The 23,015-nt window shown below is 50.3% G+C and overlaps 1 protein-coding gene across 1 annotated transcript in view; it reads left to right on the forward strand.

Annotated features, from left to right (window-relative positions):
- Positions 1 to 7,942: 7,942 nt before the first annotated feature.
- ATP2C2 (ATPase secretory pathway Ca2+ transporting 2) overlaps positions 7,943 to 23,015 on the forward strand; it is a 62,633-nt gene continuing 47,560 nt past the window's right edge. Inside the window, exon 1 of the mRNA XM_079800161.1 lies at positions 7,943 to 8,153. Coding sequence (XP_079656287.1) covers positions 8,055 to 8,153 — 99 coding nt within the window. The 5' untranslated portion in view covers positions 7,943 to 8,054. The remainder of the gene's footprint in view (positions 8,154 to 23,015) is intronic.

A 23,015-nucleotide genomic window follows, 5' to 3' on the forward strand; every position in this document is an offset into this window, starting at 1 on the left:
CCCGGTGCACGAAATTTGTGCACAGGTAGGGTCCCTAGACCTGGCCGGCAATCAGGGCCGATAGGGGCCTTCCTTCCCCCGGCTGCCAGCCGGGACCTTCTTTCATTCCGCGCTGCCCCTGGTGGTCAGCACATGTCATAGCGAGCGGCCGAACTCACGGGTGGTCGAACTCCCAAGGGGACAATTTGCATATTAGCCTTTTATTATATAGGAGGATTATTTATTAGTTATTGTATTATTTTCCCTACAAACAACTGTAAACTTATTTTTGCCTACCACTGTATAATACTATTATCGACAGACCTCACCCAAAATTCACCAATTGCCCCACTAATGTTCTTCAGGGCAAAAGATAAAGATATTTTTTCTGGGCCCAGGATCACAGGTTGCATTTAATTGTTATGATTCTTCAGTCTCTTTTGATCTGGAACATGCCTTGATTTCCCTAACGATGACAGTTTTGAAGAGCACGGCCCGTTGAGTTCCTCGGAAGCCCCCAGGGTGGATGTGGTGCTTCCTGGTGATGAGATGTGTAAGCCCTTTACCAGGAGCGCCCAGCGGTGACACTGCTCTTGGCCCATCTCTCTGAGCCACACGGGGTCATTCGCTGCCTCACTGGTCATGGAGCTGCCTCCTTGGTTAATGTGGGGTCTGCCACGTTTCTCCACTGGAAAGCGACCGTTTTCCCTTCGTAATTAGTAATTGTTTCGTGGGACACACTCTAAGACGGTGTTAATAAACTTCCACCTGCTTTATAAAAACAAATGGGACAGAATTTCTTATTGAAGCAAAGTTTGCCTACAGGAAAGTACACCCAGTACAAGTTCCACTCAATGAACTAGAACAGAGTGGGCGCCCCGCCGGGCAGCGGGAGGCTGTGCTTTAATCCGTGGGAAGGGAAGGCTTCCCTGGGGAGGGACACTGACGTCCAGGCCTGGAGGGATGGGGGTTGGGCCCTGCGAGTTGCTGGGGGTGAACAGTCCGGTGGAGGGACCGGGAGGCCGGACCACGCTCAGTTGTTTGACAAACAGCCAAGAGACTGGCGGGGTGGGGCTGGGGCAGGAGGAGTGGAGTGGGCCGATGGGGCAGATAACGGGGACCCTGTGGGCCAGTATGAGGAGCCTGGCTTTATGGCACGGGCTCCCAGTTCCCAGGGTGAGATCCCAGGAAACAAAAGTAGCAGAGGGGGGAAGTGAGACAGGAGGAATAAAGGGTGTGTTCTCCCGATGATTACCTCTGTGGGGGACTGGATCCCGATCCTTTGGGAGGGTGCTGGGACACCGTGGAGACAGTGCCTCAGGCTATTAACTCCATGTCTGGCCCATGGCGCCAAAATAAAACCCTTCAAGCAAAAAGCCTCCCCTTCGAGGTGAGTGCGGACGGATGGGATGTGCCCAGTGGCACCTGCTGTGGGAAGCATGGGGGGCTATGAGCTTGCTCATGCTTCATGGAGGATTGACGGCAGGGGGAGCCGGGAGGGTGGAGGGAGACCCCACCTCTTTGCTTCCTCACCTGGAAGGGATTCCAAGCCCCTTCAGGAGACCTCAGCCCCAGAGAGATGAGTCTGGAAATGGCTTCACCAAACCCAGGAAATGGTCATGCCCCTTCCACCAGCTCCCTCCCTGAGAACTCACCGCCCCTTCAGGCACAAGCCGACCTGGGAGCCTTTGGGCTCTCGCAGCTTCCAGAGTGGGTAACTAGGAACTTTGATATTGATTATATTAAAAAGCCAGCAGAAATCATACACTCAGCTTCCTGGTTCACTAAAATAGTAACTCATTCATTCCCCATTTAACAAATATGTATTCAGGGCCTCCTTTTAAAATATATCTCTGTTGAGATAAAATTTACCATTTTTGACCATTTTGAAGTGTGCCACTCAGAGGGGTTTTACTATATTCACGAGGTCCTGCCGCCATCCCCTCTAATTCCAGAATGTTGTCATTACCTCCCCCACCCCACCCCACCCCCCAAAAAAATCCATACCTCCAAGTTCCCCCCTCCCTGAGGCCCTGGCAACCACTAAGCTGCTTTCTGTCTTTATGGAGGTGTCTAGTCTGGACATCTATATAATAAAAGCCTAATATGCAAATCGGCGGAACGGCCAGTTGCTATGATGCACACTGACCACCAGGGGGCAGATGTTCAATGCAGGCCAGCCAAGGCGGGTGCCAGCAGGGGGCCCCCTGATCACCCCACCGGTTGCCCCGCAGAAGGAGGCCACCGGAGGCGGCAGTGGGGGGCGGGGCTGGCGCCAGGCTGGCCAAGGTGGGTTCCAGCAGGGGCACCCCGATTGCCCCACTGGTCACCCCGCTGGTTGCCCCACACATGGCCCTAGGGATCCTACCCGTGCACAAATTTGTGCACTGGGCCTCTAGTTTCATATGAATGGAATCATACAATATGTGGCCTTTTGTATCTAGTGTCTTTACTTAGCATGCTTCTTCCAAGGTTCATCCATGTTGCAGCATGATCAGTACTTCATTTTTATTCCACCACATGGATGGGCCACGCCCTGCCGATAGGCATCTGAGCTGTTTGTCTTGAGCACCTTTGTTTAAACTTGTGAGTGTAATAAAGTGCCAAGACTGTGGAAACCACAGGGATGGTAGGGATCCCTTTGCAGGACATCTCACTCGGTCCATCTCTCAGAAGAAGGGACAATTCAGATAAAACCTGACGAGTGAGCAGGACTTATGAGGGAAAAGAGTTTGGGTGAGGGGACCCTACGGAGGAATGCAGGCAGAGGGGACAGCTCAAGCAAAGGGCGAGGGCAGAGAGCTTGCACTGGGGTGCCTTCGGGAAGAGAAGGGGTTTGGCATGGGTGGAGTGGGCAGGTGGGGAGGGAGTCGGGGGCCAGGGCTTGGTGGCTCTGGCTTGTTCGAGTCTGGACTTTCCTCATAGCACTGTTCACTCTACGAGTGGCCTGGGACTGGGGCAGCAGTGACCACACACACACACCGGCTGGCTTAAATCTATTCTCTCCCAGTTCTGGAGCCCAAAAGTCTGAAATCAAGGTGTCGCCAGGGCCACCCTCCCTCTGAAGACTCTAGGGGAGGATCCTTTCTTACCCCTCCCAGCTCCTGGTGGCCTCAGGGGTCCTTGGCTTGTGACCTCATCACTCCAATTTCTGTCTCCATCTTCACATGGCCTTCTCCCTATGTGTGTGTGTCTCCTCTTCCATCTCTTATAAGGACTCCAGTCATTGCACTTAGGGCCCAACCAGTTAATCTAAGATGATCATCTCAAGATTCTTGATTTAATTACATCTTCAAAGATTGTCTTTCCAAATAAAGTTGCATTCCCAGTGTCTGAGGATTAGAATGTGAGCATATGCTTTTGGGGGCCATTGCTCAACCCACTACATTCACTGCCCGGCATTGCATTACACATTGACTTGTTTGCAGCCTATGGCAGCCACTAGGAAATAAGATACAAGAGTGCAGAATAAAGTCTGTTGTGTTCAGGGGTCTATCGCCAATGCCACGTAGCAGGTGCTTAAGAATATTTGCTGAGTGAACGCAAGGGGCTTACTTTCTTAAACTACAAATTTTTATCTATGAAATGATTATTCCCTGTGTGCCATTTAAAAAACAAACAGAGCCCGGCCGGTATGGCTCAGTGGTTGAGTGTCGACTTATGAACCAGGAGGTCATGGTTTAATTCCCGGTCAGGGCACATTCCTGCGTTTCAGACTCCGATCCCCAGTGTGGGGCTTGCAGGAGGCAATCAATCAATGATTCTCTCTCACCATTGATGTTTCTATCTCTCTCTCTCTTGCCCTCTGAAATCAATAAAAAAAGTATTAAAAATAAAAAATAAAAAAACAGAATTGAGGGTTTATGTAAAAAGACATAACTTTATACTAAGTCCTAAAATTAAAGACATATATGTGTGCAAAATATGCCCTTTGTATTATACCCCTTAATGCCTTCAAATGCCAACCTTATAATTTGTGAGGTTTATTATAAATTTCAGGTGTGTTGGGATTGCATCAAGGCTTCCCAACAGGTGTATTTTGGAGAGATGATTTATGGGAAGGGAAATGACACCATTTTCCTGTAAAGAGTGAATGGGAGTTGGAGAGCGTGACCTCATTGCTCAAGGTGCCCAGAGCAGATATTCAAGAAAGACTGCTTTTGCCGAGTCCCGCCCTTGACTTAGTGCTGGCCAAGACATCAGGATCGCTCTGAGTCAAACCTCAGGAAGTTTCCCAGAAAACTGTCTTGTTGGAATTGATTCATTCAGCATAGACTCTACCATTCTGCAGTTTAAAGGCAGGGAAAAAAACTCTAGGAGGAAAAATATCTTGAAGTCAGTGGTGATGACCACGGGATTTAAACAAAGTGACAGAGCTCAGAAAGGATGTTGAAAACAAATATAAATAGCAGGTGTAATTCTGGGGAGAAAGTGGAGAACACACAACAAAAAGACTAACAAATAATAATAACTTGGGTAGTGACATCAAATTACTAAAAATAGAAAAAGAAACAAAAGTTAGAAAAAGAAAAAAATCACAAACAAAAGTCCTTTAAATCTGTAAGAGGAAATCAAAAGACATTTCTGAAATGCTTTCAGATAGTTCCTTATGAAATTTTCAATGGAATGCTTATCCTGAAATCAAAGTAAAAGATGACAGTAAATTGCATCATATGCCTTCAAAAGCATAGGAATAAAATGTAAATGAGGATGATAGAAGTCAATTTAATGGTAACAACTATGGCAAGGTAGACACAATACATATCTCTTTTATAAGCAAATTTCAATAATCTGCTGTTTATGAGAGACGTGGTCAATAAATATTTTTGTCTACCATGCCAGACACTGAGTGGACACACAATGAGGAAGAGTTCCTGCTCTCACAGAGCTTGCAGTCTGTGGAGAATGAAACGAGATGGCCAAAAAAAGATCAAGTATAGATCACACAAATTTAAGCCACAGGGAAGAAACAGTGGCAATATTAACTCTACAAAGTAGAATTTAAGGAATATATTTTAATGGGTTACAGATGATATTACACAGTTACAAGAGTTATAACAAACACGTAAATCATATGCACTAACCAACAAAGAAGCATAATACAAGAAGTAAAAGTTCAGACAGAAAAAAGAAAAATGGACAGGAAAGCAATTAGACTGGTAAGTGTTAAACTTCATTATTTTCCTGTGTCAGATCCACTAGTCAAAAAAAAAAAAAAAAAAGAAAGGAAAGGACATACAATATAACTAAAAAGTAAGAATGAATAGCTACAGAACTAATTTACAAAAATAGTGCAGCTTACCAGTACCCTTATGAAGAATATACCAACTTTTCTCGTGCCATTAGATACTTACAAAATAGTGCATACAAACCAGACACAAAGTCTCAATAAATTAAGAAAATTTAGTAGACATGTGTGCAGGCTACATTTTCTGATCACAATGCAACAAGAACACAAAATTTAAATAAACTTAAGCCTAAGAGTGCCCATTCAGCTGCTTCCAGTCACACAGCTTATCTCTTTAAGTGCATTCGCTGTGGTCTACTCCAGTGGTCGCCAACCTTTGGGACCTCACGGACCACCAGTGGTCTGCGGACCTCCGGTTGGCCACCGCTGGTCTACTCCGTATTCTTCTCCATTCCAACAGGTCCAGGTGTTTCACAATATCCACTACCTAGAGTTTTCCTCCTGAACACCCTGGGCATTATCCAACTTGATCTATGAATTCCAGCCTGACATCTCTGAGTGGGAGCAGAGGCCATGGTGATGGGATCCAAGAGGCCAGGCTTTCAAGAGAAAGGCGTTGGACCAACACATCCCTCCCTGGATGTGTTGCACCACCTGAAGAAAGGATACCTGATAGCACCCTTGGGGAAGCATGAAGTTCTATGCCAACAAGACATTTTCCTTCCCTGGATCCATCACTATCTTAAAATAACAGAATTCAGTTGGAAAGAACCTGAGGAATAACTAAGCCAAGGTCCCATGAATCTTTGATATTAATAACTCATGGCCCGGTGCATGGATTCGTGCACATTGAAAGGAAATTAACTAGAAGAAATATTTTAATATCGCTATTCACCCTTTCTCCGTAATAGAAGTGTCAACCAAATTCACGATCGACAATGGCAGATGGAAACACATGCGTGCGATTGGTGCCAGCGAGACCTTTACATGTATCACGTGAATCCACGTTTATTTCTAAATTGCCAGTGCGTGTCATATGTACTGGCCGGCCGGTCAGTCAGTCGGTCAGTCGGATGAACGGTTGATCACTTAGCCTTTTATATATAGAGATGGAATTTCCTGAGGAGCTACTAGTGTCAGACCTAACTAGCTACTCTACCTACACAAACATTAGCTCAGACCCGTATACACAGGGCTGTGAAGTAGGCTCCGATATCCCCCCTGGGCTCCTGCAGACCCACTCCTCACTCTCCTCCCTGCTTCTTCGGGTTTTTGGTCCAGGAGGCTGCACCCCTGGCTTCCTTTCAGAGCCATTTCCCTCTCCTACGTTCTCAGCTCCACACAGATACCTCCTCCAAGTCACTGCTTTCTCCCCTTTCCACCCAGGCCTTGGATGGTAGCATTTTTTTCACGGCTGCTAACCTTGGGAAATTGCAGAATCCCTCTGGTTTCTCTATACCCTGCCCACCCCTTTGTAAATATCCTGTTTATCCAACTCTCCCCGGAACACTAAGTTTGAGGGTGGCATCTGTTTCTCTTGGGATCGTGGCCAGGTAGGTTGTGTCATCCCCATTTTGTGGATGAGTAAACTGAGGTGGAGAGAGGTGAAGAAACTTGCTTAAGGTCACACATCTGAAAGGAACAGGCCTTGGATTCAAATCTGGACGGACTCACACCAGAGTTCTGCTTTTTCCATTATCCTTGGGCCTTTGTTGAAATGGGTGGAGCCAGACAGTACAGTCTTGGTAGGCTCTTTTATTTCTGTAAAGGGGAGGGAGTCAGGATAAACACGAAGGGCCACCAGAACTTCCCGGCAGGTCGAATGGGGCTGAGGTGGCCACTCCCTGCAGTTGAGGTAGGTGGCAAATATTTGCTCAAAAGGGGCAGCCCGATGTAATGGACACATACACATGCCATGTCCTACATTCCTTAAGTAACCCCACTCTATAAAACAGAAAACGGAGGCATAGAGGCGTGGCACAGCCTTCCCCAAAGCCACCCCGCTAGGTGGTGCGCCTTGTTATGGATTCCAGTCCCATATGAAGCCAAAGCCCTTACACTTTTTCATACATCCACACCCAGGCTGCTATATGGATTTTTAAAAGGAGGCACTATCACGGTGACCATTTTACAGAGCAGTAAAACTAAGGCTCTGAAATTTTAAGAAAACTGCCCGAGATCCCTCAATGGGCAAGTGCAGAAACCCATCCTGCAGATGAGACTAAAAGGCTCAGAGGTCACCCAAGACCACACACAGCACAAAGGCTGTGGGGGCCTCAAGGCCCTCCCTCGAGGTGAGGTCTTGGCCTTTTCCCACCCCAGACCGGGGAGCCTCTGCTCAGAGAGGCCCCGTGGCTGGTCCAGGGGCCACGGCAGCGGCAGGAGCCTCACTCGGCTCCTGTCCACGTGCTCTTGGCACCTTGGGGTTAACCACTGCCCGCAGGCGAGTCACCTGGGCTTGTTCAAGTCCGGCTTTGGGGCCGCTCCAGACCCGAGAACTCAAGGTTAGAGAATGCGCACTTTAAACAAGCGTTTGCTCGCCCTCTCGCTCCCCGTCCCCTGCTCCAGGTGGCTCTCAGATCTGGCAAGTTTAGGAAACAGCCGGGATGCTGAGGCGCAGCTGCAGCCCCCGGGCCTCTCCTGAAAGTCCCGGGAGCTCGCGGGGCGGGTGGAGCCAGGTGCGCCCCGAGCCGCCCGGTGCGCAGCTCCGCCCCGGGGCGGGGCCTCACCTGCGGCCGCAGGTAGGCGGCTCCCCGGTAACCTGGCCCCGGCCCAGGAGGCTCGGGCGCGCGCAGCCAGCCTCGGCCTCCCCGGGGATCCGGACACGCACACAGGGGCCGCCGGCGGCGGGACAGGAGGCTGGGCGAGGGGCCCCCGCCCGCTCACCATGGTCAAGACACGCTTCTCCAGGTTCCTGCAGAAACTCGGCTTCTCCGGCGCGGGCCATCAGTACGAGCGGCTGGAGAGGGGCGAGTTGGAAACCTCGGTGAGTTTGGACGCCCGGGCGCGGAGCGTGGGACCTGACCCTCCACCCTCCGCACCCCACGCCCCGATCCCGTCCGCGTGGTGCGCTCCTCCAACCCGCCCTCCACCGCCGGGTTCTGGAGAAAAGCGTCTTCGTAGCAACGCCAGCTCGCGTTTCTGCGCTGGCCCAGCGCTCCTGCCGCGTAACCCCACTTTGCGGATGCGAAACTGAGCGCGGGGCACGGCAAAGACGTCCCTCAAAGGGCACCCGCCCAGAAAACCACCTCGCTGGGAACTTAGCCTAGGTTTCTCCGACTCCGGAGAAATGAAATCCCCGGGTCTCCACACCTAGGCTGCTCTATGGATTTTTAAAAGCTGCTTGAATTGGGGGGTGGGGGAGGAGTGATGTAAAACCAACCACAACAGAAAACTGCGCACCTGTTTTAGCAATCATAGAAATAATGGTGAAAATCAAGGTAGTAGGAGCCAGGCCTCCCAGCTTTGCTCCCCTTGTCTCCAGTGCCCTTGTAAAAAAAACCACTCAGGTTTGTATGTTGACTTTGCAACCTTCAGGAGACTCTCTAGAATAAACCAACAGGATTCTGAGGGAGGGGAGTGTTTGCTAGCCCACACACTGAGACAGAGCTGTCCCCCAAAAAGCCCTTCCACTTGGAGGAGCCAGAGGTGACAGTGGTGACCGGTGGCTTTACTACTTTCTCCTGAGCTTGTAATCAGAACTCACAGCAGGATACCAGAGCAGAGGGCACCCGATTTCTAAGCTTCACCAGTCATTGAAAAGTAAAATCCTGAAATAGTCCCCTGGGGGGCGCTCATGAGACTACAACCCTGCCTTTCCACAGGTGAAGGGAAACCTGAAAGTTGTTTACTTTGTAACGAAAGAGATCAGCTGGAAATACTTGATTTAAAATATTTAATTTCCTCCCAAAGAATGAAAGTAGTCAAACAGTTTGGTTGTAGGATTCCTAAATATTGGTGCATATTAAAATGGCATTTTATAAATGGACTAGAGGCCCGGTGCTGGAATTCATGCGCTGGTGGGGTCCGGCCAGCCCCCATCCGGGCCATCAGGCCCCTGGTGGTGGCGGGAGGGAAAGGGATGCAGGCAGCCCCCCCCCATGGGGGGAGTGATTGGGGCGGGGCCAGCTGAGAGGGAGGGACTGGAGGCGGTTGCCCCTCCTCCCCCAACTCCCAGTTGAGGGGACAATTTGCACAGTAGCCTTTTATTATATAGGATATTAGCACGTGAATATTCTGGCACTAGGGTGGTGGACCACAGGGCTGTGTAACTAGCAGTTCTCACATTTATTTTTCTGAAGCACTGTGTGTGTTAAACATGGATTGGGTAAAGCAGGCGTCCTCAAACTACAGCCCACGGGCCACATGCGGGTGATTTTGCCGTTTTGTTTTTTTACTTCAAAATAAGATCTGTGCAGTGTGCATAGGAATTTGTTCATAGTTTTTTTTAAACTATAGTCCGGCCCTCCAACGGTCTGAGAGACAGTGAACGGGCCCCCTGTTTAAAAAGTTTGAGGACCCCTGGGGTAAAGAGTTCCATTATTTTGCCAAAATCCATTTCTCTACTTATATGCCATGTGATGCGTTTTGTTAAAGAAGTTTGAAGTTGGTTTGCCAACATGGTTGCCTTTTCTATGTTCTTTTTCTTTCCACTGTTTGATTTTTGCATTACGCTTGGTATTTTTCAAACCCTCCTGATGTGTATGTAGTTGGTTATCAGATTTTATGAGATGTCCAGGTGCCCCAAGTATGATCCAGGTGTGCCAGGCATGGGGATGAAATAGCATGAATAGAGCTGCTGGGGTGAGCTTGATCTCTGCACCAAAGTGGACTTCATTCCCACCCCCCCAAATTTTTAAAGGGGCCTCAGGGCTTCTGCCTGTCTGTAGGTGTGGAGGGGCAGGGGCTCACCCTCTGGGCTGTGGACCTGTGTTCTCAGCTGCACCCTGAAGGGATGATTGTCAGTGTAGCGTGACCCAGGCAGCCAGCATCAAAGGCAGGCTGAGAAACACAGTGTAAAGGCAAATGGGGAGTGTGATGAGGGAGGGAGGCCAGCCCACCCCCGTGAGGCGACCTGCTTACTGCCAGCTCAGCTCAGAGCCCGAACAGCTCCTTTGCTCTCACATTTATGCCCTCCAGTTGGAACTCTTTTTCTCTCAAGAAATTTTGAAAAAAGAAGCCATGTTTCCACAATAGTCCTAACTCTTATGAGCACACTATAGGCCCGGTGCACGAAATTCATGCACGGTGTCTGTGTGTGTGTGTGTGTGTGTGTCCCTCAGCCCAGCCTGCACCCTCTCCAATCTGGGAACCCCTCAAGGGATATCCAACTGCCTGTTTAGGTCCAATCCCATGGGATCGGGCCTAAACGGGCAGTCAGACATCCCTCTCACAATCCAGGACTGCTGGCTCCCAACTGCTCGCCTGCCTGATTGCCCCTAACCACTTCCCTGCCAGCCTGATCAATGCCTAACTGCTCCCCTGCCAGCCCGATTGCCCCTAACTGCCCTCCCCTGCTGGCCTGGTCACCCTTAACTACCCTCCCCTGCCAGCCTGGTTGCCCCCAACTGCCCTCCCCTGCAGGCCTGGTTGCCCCTAACTGCCCTCCCCTGCTGGCCTGATCACCCACAACTGCCCTCCCCTGCCGGCCATCTTGTGGTAGCCATCTTGTGTCCACATCGGGGCAGCCATCTTTGACCACATGGGGGTGGCCATCTTGTGTGTTGGAGTGACAGTCAATTTGCATATTACTCTTTTATTAGATAGGCTGTTGTATGCGGCATGCTGGGCAGTCTCTGGCCCTCCCAACCACTTTGCCCAGTCACCCAGTTATAATGGTTACTGTTAAGAACTTGCTGCATTTCCTCCTGGGTCTCTTCAGGAGGAAAAGAGAAGTTTTATTGTAACCGTGAGAGATGAGGGTGTTAAGGCTCACAGTGGGGCCAGGTGCTAACGATACTTCTGTACAAAACAGAGTTCTTGGGGGAGGCTGACAGCCAACAGAGAAACCAAGATGTTTAACATCCAGAGGTCTCGGGTATGACGGCGAATAAAGAACAGAGTGACTGGGTGGGGGACAAGTGGTTGAGATGGGACTAGCGTGGAGCAAGTTAGACGCATCAGAGGCAGGAACTAAACACAGTTCTCATGGCTCCTAGGACATCTCACTCTGGCTGTATTTCTATTGTAATGAAAAAAAAAAAAAAGTATAAGAGAAACCCCCTTAATTACTGGGGAAAAAAGCTTCTCTCTGCTGACCTGATGGTTGGGTAAGGAGAATGTTGGACCAGAAATACCTGCTTCCAGGATGACTCTGTGAAAGTTGTCTTGGACCCTCAGGGCTCCCACCTCTTAACTGAGACTGCGTGGCTCCACCTGCACTGCCTTCTGGTTGGTGAGCGGATTTTTCCTCCTGGGACTCTGCAGGGGGAAGGCTGGGTTCCAGCAGACTCGTGTAACGGCAGGAGGAAGATCGGCTCCCAGGCTCACTCCCGTGGTTGCTTTGCAGGTCTCTGAGCCAGGCACGATGGTCCTCTCCCCAGGGCTGCCTCAGGAATGCTTCCCCAAGGATGAATGGTCTAGCGGCTAGCCTACTCTCAAGGGGGCAGGATTACTAGGGTGTGAATACGGGGAGGCTGGGATGGTTGGGGGCTGTCTTAGAGGCCTCTGTCTACAAGTGGTAGGAAGAACTTGTTTTTTTAATGAGATCATTCACATAAAAACCACCTGCATGGTGTGTTTCAGAGTTAGCTAGTTCTGTTAGTGTTTTTATTAGTCTTGAGCTCTATTTATTTAGACTCTTTTAAATTTGATTTTGATAATGCTCAGGCTGAGAATGTCTACTTACCTGTACAAAATGGCATTTAAATGTCTCAGAAATGTGTTTGCTAGTGTAGTGTGGGACCAGCAGCCTGTGAGCGTCCACTTGGAAGGCTGTCAGTGGGTAACTGTAGAACTGGCTGAGTCGCTGGACGAAGAGGTGAGCGGCGGCCATTGTGGAAAGAATATTTCTTCACTTGGGCTTGATTACCGTACTTGCCGCTCATCCACTGTGGCAGGCAGGCAGCTGTGTACAAAGACTGGATTCACACGAAGCCCCACTAGCACTGCGATGGCACTTCTCAATGGTTCGACACTTTAGGGTTAACTCCCCGATGCCTCGAGCACCTGCTGCATGAGGACTCCATTGGTTTTCTCTCCGAGCCACTGAGAAACTCTCATCCCTTCAGCGTGTCATGATTATTGTCCCTAGTGCAATTGTGACTGTCCCCCCACCCCCCCAAATACCAGCATATTGACATTTGAGGGACAGTTTTGCCTTCATTGAATTATGCTCCTATTAGTAGTTGTTTTTTAATCTACTATTTTTTATGAACCAGGAACTATATATATTTTTCCTCCCTTTCTTTTTCTTTTCTCAACCTGTCGTGGTTATTTTCAAAAACCACAAGAAACACGTGCACAATGTGGAATTCTCCTTCACGGCCCCACTGTGCTCCCACTTTCCTCCTTGGTGTGCGTGGAGGTTGTGCGCACTGTCTGCACCAAATCGGTGTGCAGTAATCAGATGGCTGTTTGCATGGGCGGCCCTGGCCCCTGTCCTTGCCGTTCCTGAAAGGCTGTGGTTAGCAGCACCGGAGCCTGTGGTCCAGGCTCCCTAGATGCGCATTCTGGTCCTGCCGCTTGCCAGCAGTGAGACCTGGAGCACATTCCTCAGTCTGCCATGCCCCTGGTTTTCCTTCTGGATGTGAGGTCATGACTGCACACACGGCAGAGATCTGTTGTGGAGCGGAATGGTCGCGGAAAGCTTTTAGGGCAGCACCTGACCACAGTATTTATTATTCACACCCAACTCATGCTTTTTCTTTTCTTTTCTTTTCTTTTCTTTTCTTTTCTTTTCTTTTCTTTTCTTTTCTTTTCTTTTTTAATTTTCACCCAAGGATATTTTCACAATTGATCTTTAGAGAGAGTGGAAGGGAGAGAGGAGGGAGGGAAGGATAAAGGGAGGGAGGAGGAAGGAAGAGAGAGAGAGAGAGAGAGAGAGAGAGAGAGAGAAACATTGATGTGAGAGAGACACATCGACTGGTTGCCTTCTGCACGTACTCCAACTGGGACCTGGGATCAAACTTGCAACCGAAGAACATGCCCTTGACCAGGCCGACACTCCTACCATGGAGCAAACCTATGTTTTTTAAAAAAAACTTATATTTTTAAAAATATACATAGGGTAATTCTGTGCACCTGCACCCTCCCCATTTCTGAAGTTTATACAGTTCAGGAGAGGGTTCTTGCTGTGTAGGCGTTTTTATTTAACCCACCTCTGTGGATGGGCATTCAGATGGTTTCCTGTTTTAATGATTAGAACAGAGTCCCAATGGACATCTGTGGAGGCACCATGTTATTTTGAATCCTTACAAACGTCCCCGCTGTAAGGATTTGAGGGTGCAGTGACCTGTCCAGGGTTGGAACCCAGGGCTGCCTGGATTCTGTGCTGGAGTTTTCTCTCTCCTGGCCTCGTTTCTCTCTATACGTTGCTGTTTCCCCCACTGTCATTAATAAGTATTTTATGGAGAGACGTGTTGAGGTTGTCAGTAGCCTGTTCCTCAGACCGTTTTCACTCTTTAGTTTTAGCATCCGTTGATGATCTTTGCCCGAATCAATTGCTCTTAGAGCATCTGAGAAACGGCGGTTTTCTAATTCTGTCATTCCTCCCCACTGGGTTACCTGGCATTCTGGCATGAGGAAGAGCTTCCCCTTTCCTCTGCGTATTTGGTCATTTATTTACTCATTCATGTAACATTGTCAACTCATGGATTCCTATTTTATTAAGGGTGTGAAATTTTGTTAGTATCTCTCACTTTGATGCTCAGATCGTCCCAGATTTGGCCAACAAGAGCCCCTCCATGGTGACATCTTGAATCTTGGACATTTTTTTCATCATTCTTTGAGCACATTCCTACTTTCTGGCACAATAAGAAATTCCAGCCTCGTTCGGTACCTTCCCTGCCCCAGCCCTGGATCAGCCAATTCTCCCAGGATTCTCGGCTCTGTTTGCTGGAAGAGTGGTATGGAGAACCAGATCTGGGGCCAGGTGTGCGCATGCTAGTGGATGTCGTAGCTTCTAGGCCCTCTCAGAGGAGGGTGTGTGTGTGTGTGTGTGTGTGTGTGTGTGTGTGTGTGTGTGTGAAACCATAGATTGCAATCAATAAATTCCACAGGGTCAGTGCCAGCTCTCTATATGTGTAACTCCCTTCACCAACAGCAGCTCCCATTATCCGCAGTATATTTACTTATTGCACAACCTCCCTGTCTGTAAGCAGTCTCCTTACCTTGCCAGCCAATTGTTGGCTCCAGGTCGAACTGGCCACCACCTAGCTTGGCCATCTCCTCACTTGGGCCTTGACTGCACTGACTGCCTGTAAACAAGATATGTACTCTGGATGTCACATTTCATCCTATTGTAGCTCTTTGATACTGGGGCCACACCACCATTACACACACACACACACACACACACACACACACACACACTCTCACACCCAGTACCTAGCTATAATTTCAAGGACTGGGAAACACCTCTGAACCCATCTTGACCTGAGACTGGAGTTGAAGAAGCCCTGCCTCAGCAATCCTCCGTATGGATCACCTTATTCCCATTTGACAGAGGAGAAAACTGAGGCTCATAGAAGGTGGGGGACTTGCTGAGGGTCACACAGCTGGTAGCCAGGGGGACTAGATTTAAAGCCGAGATTCGTGAGATGTGGGCCTAGTGATGCTCCCTCCCCCAGCTTGCTACATTTAGGGGTTCCCCCCTAACATTGAAAGGTGTTGGGCAGGTCCTCTTGAGTTCATTTGTGATTCTTGCCCGAGGATCCAGCCTCCTGTTTCCTGTGCTCCGCAGAGAGCCGGCCTCCTCGTGCCTCCTCTGTGCACAGCTTTGCCCACACTGTGCCCTGCCTGGGGCTCTCTTCCCCCACCTTCCTGAGTTAACATCTGCTCATCTGCTCTGTCTTCCATTTTCTGAGCATCCCTTTACTAGGACGCTCCCTCCTGCACGGGCTCTGCCCCCACGCTTGGTCAGGACGGGGTTTTCCCTCTTTGAATCATCAATTCTTATGGTGGTGCAGGATTCAAAAAGGTACAAAAGGGTGTCCTTAGGAGCCTCTCACTGCCTCTGTCTCCCAGCCTGGTGTGAGCTGTGCCTAATAAACAAGCAAATACGCATTCTCCTTTCTGTGTTACATAGGCTAATGTGTTACAATATTGTACGTCTTTTTCTTCCCAATCTATTGCTACTGGTACCGCTCCTGGGAAAACTGATGGGCAGTGTCTACTATAACCAAAGGGGTGTATACCTGCAGCCCAGCGGTTCCACTTCTGGGGATGTGCCCAGGAGAAATGAGGGCTTAAATCTGCTCAAAGCAGTGACATGTCTGATAGGCCAAACTGGACTAAGTGCCCAATCACATGCAAATCTAACTATAATAATAAAAGCATAATATGCTAATTAGACCGGACATCCTTCCAGACAACCTTCCGGATGAAGCTGGGGCTGCCAGGGAAAACCGGGTCCTGGGTGCCAGAGGGAAGCCGGTGCCGGCAGCTGGGGGAAGGAAGGCCTATTCTTGCACGAATTTTGTGCATCGGGCCTCCAGTAGTAAAATAAATTATGGCATATCCATGCAATGGGATACTTGAAATACTACACAGCAACGAAAGAGAATGAATCACAGCTATGAAACCATGTTCATGGAATAACACAGATGAATCTCAGCAAAATGACATTGATTGAGAGAAGCCAGACGTAAGAGTACCTAATACGATTTTATGTATGTGGGGTCCCAAAATAGGCAGAACACATCCGTGTTGATAGAAGTCCAAACGTTGGTCAGCTTTCGCAGGGTGAAAGGGCACGAGAGAAACTTCCGGGAGCTGGAGAGGTTCCAGGCTGCGTCTTGGTGGGGCTCCTCAGGTGCACATGTGCAGAACGGCACCCAGGTACACACCTCAGATGGGCTGTATTGTCCTGTCATCATTATGGCCTGTTAGCTGTCCTTGGACACCCCTTTATTGTCCAGCTCCTTCCCTTGACTGTCCAACTTCTAGAAAGTCTTGGGGGCACCTGCTGCCCTGGGCCTTGCCCTCCCCTCTCCCCCAGGAAGCGGCAGGACCCTTCCCGGCTTGGACTCCCATGGCTCTCCAGGGCCCAGGCACTCCCCACCTGGTGTTTGGCCTGCGAGCCATGGGCTTTTCGGTCCTCCAACGTGGTGGCCTCTTAAGAACAGGACCCTATGGAATTGGTCTTTGAATGCCTCTCCAGCCAGGTAGCCTCAGCTTAGCTCTGGCTGCAAATTAGAATCACCTGAGCTTTTAGGAACCCTGAAAAGCAGGCCCCACTCTGTTGACCTAGCCATCAGGATAGGCCGTGGCAGGTATATTTTTACAAGATCCCAGAGGCTCCTCAACTTTGGAGTCGCTGCTGTTATAACCCCCGCTTTCAGGAGGGGAAACGGAGGCAGCCAAGGGGTGGATTTGACAAATACGTTGAAGAAATAAGTGTTCGCATCAGTCCTTGGACAGGGAAGCAATCCTTGGGGTCTAAGCCAGTCGGTGCTTGACATGAACTGACTCTGAGCCGGGAGGAAGGGCAGAGAGAGCCCCGTTCTGGCTCGGGAGGCTGGTCCACCCCCGGGTGCCACGTGCTCGCTCCCTCAGCCAGCTCATCGCTCAGCAATGTCATGTTTGCCCTGTGCGGTTCCCTCCGGAAGCTCCGCTAGGTTAAATATGGGCGCTGAGCTGTCTTTGCTTGGGAAAACACTCAACATCCTCGTTCCAGACTATTTCCTTGGGGCTCAGGACGGCCCCACTCACCATCGCCTGCCCTGGGATGCCAGCATGGATCTGTTGGCTGTGGGCAAACAATACTTTGGGGGTCACAAAGCTGGCACAAAAGGTCACACACTGTGTGATTCCATGTATACGAAATGTGCAGAGTAGGTCTTTCCATAGAGACAGACAGCACATTGGTGGTTGCCAGGAGCTGGGGGGGGGGGGGGGGGGGGGGCGGGGAGAGAATGGGGAGTGACTGATAATGGGATGGGGTCTCCTTTTGAGGTGATGGAAATGTCTCAGAACTAGATACAGGTGGTGGTTGGGCAACATTGGGAATGTGCTAAATGTCACTGAACGCTTTAAAATGGTTAATTTTACGTTATGTGGATCTCACCTTAATAAAAAGGAACTTAAAAAAAAAAAGGAGACACAAAGGAGAAGGAAGGGGTGGCTCCCCCAGAATCAGGTCTGACAGGAAGCGAGAATCAGGGGTGCCCCACAGGGCGTCTGACCTCGATCAGGACGTGCCACTCTCGTTACCAATGGAACATGTCCTGACTCAAGCTGGACAGACGCCGACAAAGTATGTGTGTCCTTAAGGGAGCGAGGAGGCCACACGTGACCCTGTGCAGAAGTCACCCCCATGCGGGCAGGGGCCGGGGCCGCGTGCTCAGTCCCGAGCCCAAGGGCTCCGCTCTCTGCGGATGAGACGGAGTGAGCCTTCACGGGTGATGTTTCGGGTCCCGGGCCACATCCTAGCAGCCTCGGACCACAGGAGGGACCTGGGAGACCCCCCAAGTGGGTTGAGAAGTGGATGGGAGGTGAAAACTTGGAGACAGCGAGTGTAGACAACTTGTTACCGAGCCTGAGTGTGGCAAATGAGAGAAGGAAGTGTGGACATCTCCATTGTGAGCCCAGGCAGGAGGCGCTGATTCAGGTGAAAAACCTAAAAGTGTATTGAAATGCTTCTGGGGAGAGAGTGGGGACAGCGGAAATGAGAGGCCGAGGGGGTGGCGGGGCGGAGGTCTGAGACCTCCAGGTGGTTCCAGATTGTGGAGGGAGTTCCTATCTGTGACCTATAATGGCTTCCTCTTTTTTTCATTTTATGGAGGTGAAATTCACATAATATAAAATTAACCATTTTCAGTGGCATTTAGGACAATCACAACACTGTGTGACCACGACTTCTAGTGGGACCCCAATAGAGGGTTCCAGAACATTTGTGTCACCCCCTAAAGGAAGCCTCACCCCATTAGCAGTCACGCCCACCCCTCTCCCCTGGGGGTTAGGACTTCAAGATACGTTGTTTTGAGGGGAAACGATTCAACCCCACAGCATAGCATGTGTCAGCACCCCCTGCCTTTGTGTGGCTGACTAAGGTCCCGCTGTGTGGCTGGAGCCATTGTGTTTGTCCCCCACTCGTGGTTGGGCACCAGCTGTTGTGGATGGTGCGGCTGTGGTCACCCATGAACATGCCTTCATGTGAGTCCTTGCTTTCCGTTCCCGTGGTCACGTACCTGGGAGTGTGTGGATGGCTTTTACTTTGAAGGCCGGGTGCCCTCCCACTGGGTCTCAGACTCTGCCCCCTGATAGGCGTGTCCTCAGCCAGACCTCCCCTCCAGGCTGCCTGTCCCTGCCCCCCTCCCCCCCCCCCCCCTTAGCCCCACAGGCCTCTTTCAGCCACTTGCCTGGTTCTCAGAGCTTGGGCAGCCCTGCCCTGCACCTGTCAGAGCCCCCCAATTCCTGAGAAACGGTGGGCACTCCTGCTAGCCTTTTTGTTAATCCTCACCCAAGGATAATTTTTCCATTGATTTTTAGAGGGAATGGAAGGGAGAGAGAGAGTGGGGGGGAAGGAAGGGAGGGAGAGATAGAGAGGGAAGGAAGGGAGGGAGAGAGAGTGGGGGGAAGGGAGGGAGAGAGAGAGTGGGGGGGAAGGAAGGGAGGGAGAGAGAAGAGAGAGAAACTTTGATGTCAGAGTTGGTTGCCTCCCCCACGCACTCCTTGGGGCAGGGGATCAAACCTGCAACCCAGGTACGTGCCCTTGACCAGAAATCAAACCTGAGCCCCTTGGTTTGCAGGCCAATGCTCCAGTCATTGAGCAGCCCTGGCCAGGGCAGTGGTTGGCAAACTCATTAGTCAACAGAGCCAAATATCAACAGTACAACGATTGAAATTTCTTTGGAGAGCCGAAAACCGACTTCTGCGCACGGGCCATGAAGTTTCAATCGCACTGTACATGCGCGCCCACACGTGGTATTTTGTGGAAGAGCCACACTCAAGGGGCCAAAGAGCCGCATGTGGCTCGCGAGCCGCAGTTTGCCGACCACTGGGCTAGGGTGACTCCTGCTAACCTTGACCCACAAAGGCAGGGGAGTTGTTTTGTTGTTTTTCTGGATTTTTTTTATTGTGGTAAAATATAGATAACATTTACTATCTTAACCACTTAATATATATATATATATATATATATATATATATATATATATATATACATATATATATATATATATATATATATATATTGATTTCAGAGAGGAAAGGAGAGGGAGAGAGAAATAGAACATCAATGATGAGAAAGCATCATTGATTAGTCTCCTGCACAATCTACACTGGGGATCGAGCCCACAACCCAGGTATGTGCCCTGACCAGGAATTGAACACTGACCTCCTGGTTCAAAGGTCAACACTCAACCACCAAGCCATGCCTGCTGGGCTTAACCATTTTTAAACGTACAGTTCAGCAGCATTAGGTACATTCACATTGTTGCGCAACCATCACTACTGTCGGCATCCAGAACTTTTTCATTGTCCCTAACTGAAACTCTGTCCCCGTTAAATATTAACTGCCCTTCCCCTCCCCAGCCCTTGGCAGCCACCATGCTCCTTCCTGTCTCCATGAATTTGTTTCATCCCTACAGGGCTGGCCAGTGACAGAGCGGGATGGAAACCCGGTCTGTGCCATTCCAACCGCTGTGCTCCTTTTGTTGCCCTCTGCTCCTTCCTGTTCTTGAGTTTCCTAAACATAGCTGAGCCACCAGGCCATGCCCCATCGCCGTGTTTCCCGCCAAGTGCTGGAGGCCTGGTCCCCACAGCAGGCACTGAGCCGGCACTTCCTGGGAGCGCGCAGTGGGTCTGGGCTGCATTAAGCCATCGATACGCATGCGCTTGCTTGACTCTGCAACAGCATGACCCGGAAGACATCATTGACCCCATTTTGAAGATGAGGAAATTACAGCCGGGTAAACTGAGGTTTGTGGCTGAGAGCCTGTATTCGTTCCACATAGCCAGGAGAACTAACTGCATGCACATTTCCAGTAGTGTCCTGAGCTCTGATTGACAAACACTTGGGGAGCAGCCCGGGGTACCAGACATTGGTCCCGCCTTCTGGAGTGGCTGCGCTGTGAGCGGATGAAGGCGTTTAATGACAGCCACTCGCTGGTGATTGCGTAGGTGGCATCACGAAAAAGTCAGGATGCTGAGGGCAGAGCAGGTTGACTAATATATTTGGGAAGATGTCAAGACAGAATAATCCCTGTATCTCAAAGCAGAGTTTCTCACTCTCAGTACTCCTGACCTTTCTGTTCCAGATCATTCCTTTTTTTTTTGGGGGGTGTGTGTGTCCTGTGCATTGGGGGGTGCTTGGAAGCATGTGTGCCTCTACCCACCAGACGCCAGCAGCACCCTCGCCCCCCAGTTATGATAACCAAACGTGCCTCCAGATGTTGCCCAAGTCTCCTGGGGGCAAACCGCTCCTGGCTGAGGATCCTGCTTTAGAGTCTGGTGTGGTGGCCACACAATGTGCATGGGACTCCTTTAGGGCCACTGGCAAGGCCCATTCCTGGGGGACACGGGGCTCCTCCATGGACAGCATGTGTCTCGTGGGCCCCGGAAGCAGGCTGTTTGCTGGTGTGCTGCTGCCCCAAAGTACCAGGCTTCTGGGGGTGGGCATGTGGGTCTGCTGAAGCCCCCTGATGGCCGTTGGGTTTTCCTCCTCAGAGCAACTGGAATCTCCCAGGTGTTCCAAGCATGGTGTGTGTGAGAGAGAAGGGCAGAGAGGTGGTGGTTGGAGGGGAGGCCTGGCTTCACATTTTCCAGGGCCACTCGGGATGCGGTACAAGAAGTGAATCAGGTATGGTCATGCCGGAAAGAAATGGCAAGACCGAGCCCAGCCGGGGGAGCAGGCCCTAAAACCCCAGCACGCCTCTGTCTGTGGTGTGAGCCAGAATGGAGCCCTTTACCCGGCCCGTGGAGCCAGCTCTTGAGGACAGAAGCAGCGTTCTGTGTCATGTTGTGAGGCACAGTTTTCTTAGTGAGTCTCGTACAGCGACCGTGACGGTGGCCCAAGGAAAGCTCACGACGGCCGGGGAGCCTGCCGAGTGGCCTGTGCCATCACTGCGTGCTTCCTGGCCCCTGCCTAAGAGGGCAGCACCCCCCGGGGACCGATGTGGTTAGTAGAACATTTCTAAGCAAGTCAGGCAGGTGGGGTGTGCTGGGTGTGGGAGGGGGCTGCCGGGGGGCTGGCGAGAAGGAGAAGAGGCATTTGCTCCTCTGTTCCAGCTGCAGGAAGAGGGAAGAGGTGAGCCAGTGCTGCCTCCCCTTCCTCCTTCCCGGGCCCGACAACCTGGTGGGAAGGAAAAGATGGTTATCATGTCCTGGGCCCAGGAGTTCTCAGAATAATTCTGCAGACACTTCATGTTGTCTGGGTCTGAGGTTTTCCTGTGTTATGGCCTCCCATGCCCTCCAGGTGTTTCCTGTGCTTCTTCCCAGGCCTGTCAGACACCCAGACTCAGCGGGGCTCCCCCTTTCTTGGGCTCTTCCACAGGCTGTGAGACCCCTGTCTCCATCAGGGACACTCTCTACAATAGGCTGCAAGCTGGATTGAGAATCCCGGAGGGTCAAGGTTCAGGGTTCTAACTATGTAAACTGTGGCCCTGCTCTGTCAGCCTTGTGAGTTCCAATTCTATTAAATATGGTTGCTTTAAAAAACAGATGTGTCAGTATTAGCCAACAACGGGAAACAGCCCAAATGTCCAACAACAGCAGAACAGATACATGCCTCGTGATGTATGTAGTCCCCCTTATCTGCTGGGCATATGTTCCAAGACCCCCAGCGGATGCCTAAAACGTCAGATAGTACTGAACCCTAAATATACTATAGGGTTTTGTTCTGTACATACATACCTTTTTACTTAAAGAAAGCACTTTATGACTCTTTTTAAAAATATATATTTTTACTGATTTCAGAGAGGAAGGGAGATGGAGAGATAGAAACATCAGTGATGAGAGACAATCATTGATTGGCTGCCTCCTGCACACCCCCCACTGGGGATTGAGCCCACATCCTGGGCATGTCCTGACGGGGAATTGAGCCATGACCTCCTGGTTCAGAGGTTGACGCTCAACCGCTGAGCCACGCCGGCCGGGCATGACTTTTTATTTTAATTTTTTTTTGCATATCTGAGTTGCCAGCATCACTCCTCTTGTGCATTGGGGCCATTCCCAAGTAAAATAAAGGTTACTTGAACACAGCACTGCCATACGGTGACAGTCGATCAGATAACCAAGACAGCGGTAACTGACGGACGAGCGAGGAGTGTGCACAGCATGGGTACATGGACAAAGGGATGGTTCCCATCTCAGCCAGGATGGAATTGGTGGGGGCAAGATTTCATGACACTGCTCAGAACAGAGAGCAATTGGAAACTTGTAAATTTTTCATTTCTGGACTTCGCTATTTAATATTTTCAGGCCACAGTTGACAGTGGATAACTGAAACCATGGATGGGGAGGCGAGGCTGCTATGCTTATTCAGTGGAATATTATACAACCATGAGAATTAGCAAACCATTGCTGCATGCAACATCCTTTGTGACTCTCACTAACAACACTGAATAGAGGGGAACCAGGTGGGAAAGAGTATGTGTTACACGTAACCATTTATATCAAGTTCAAACCCCAGTAAAACTGATCCATGGTGGCGAGACCATGGCGCCATTCCCCTCCAGGGGGTTAGGTT

Source organism: Cnephaeus nilssonii (assembly GCF_951640355.1).
Source record: "Cnephaeus nilssonii genome assembly, chromosome: 20".
NCBI classification, from domain to species: Eukaryota; Metazoa; Chordata; class Mammalia; order Chiroptera; family Vespertilionidae; genus Cnephaeus; species Cnephaeus nilssonii.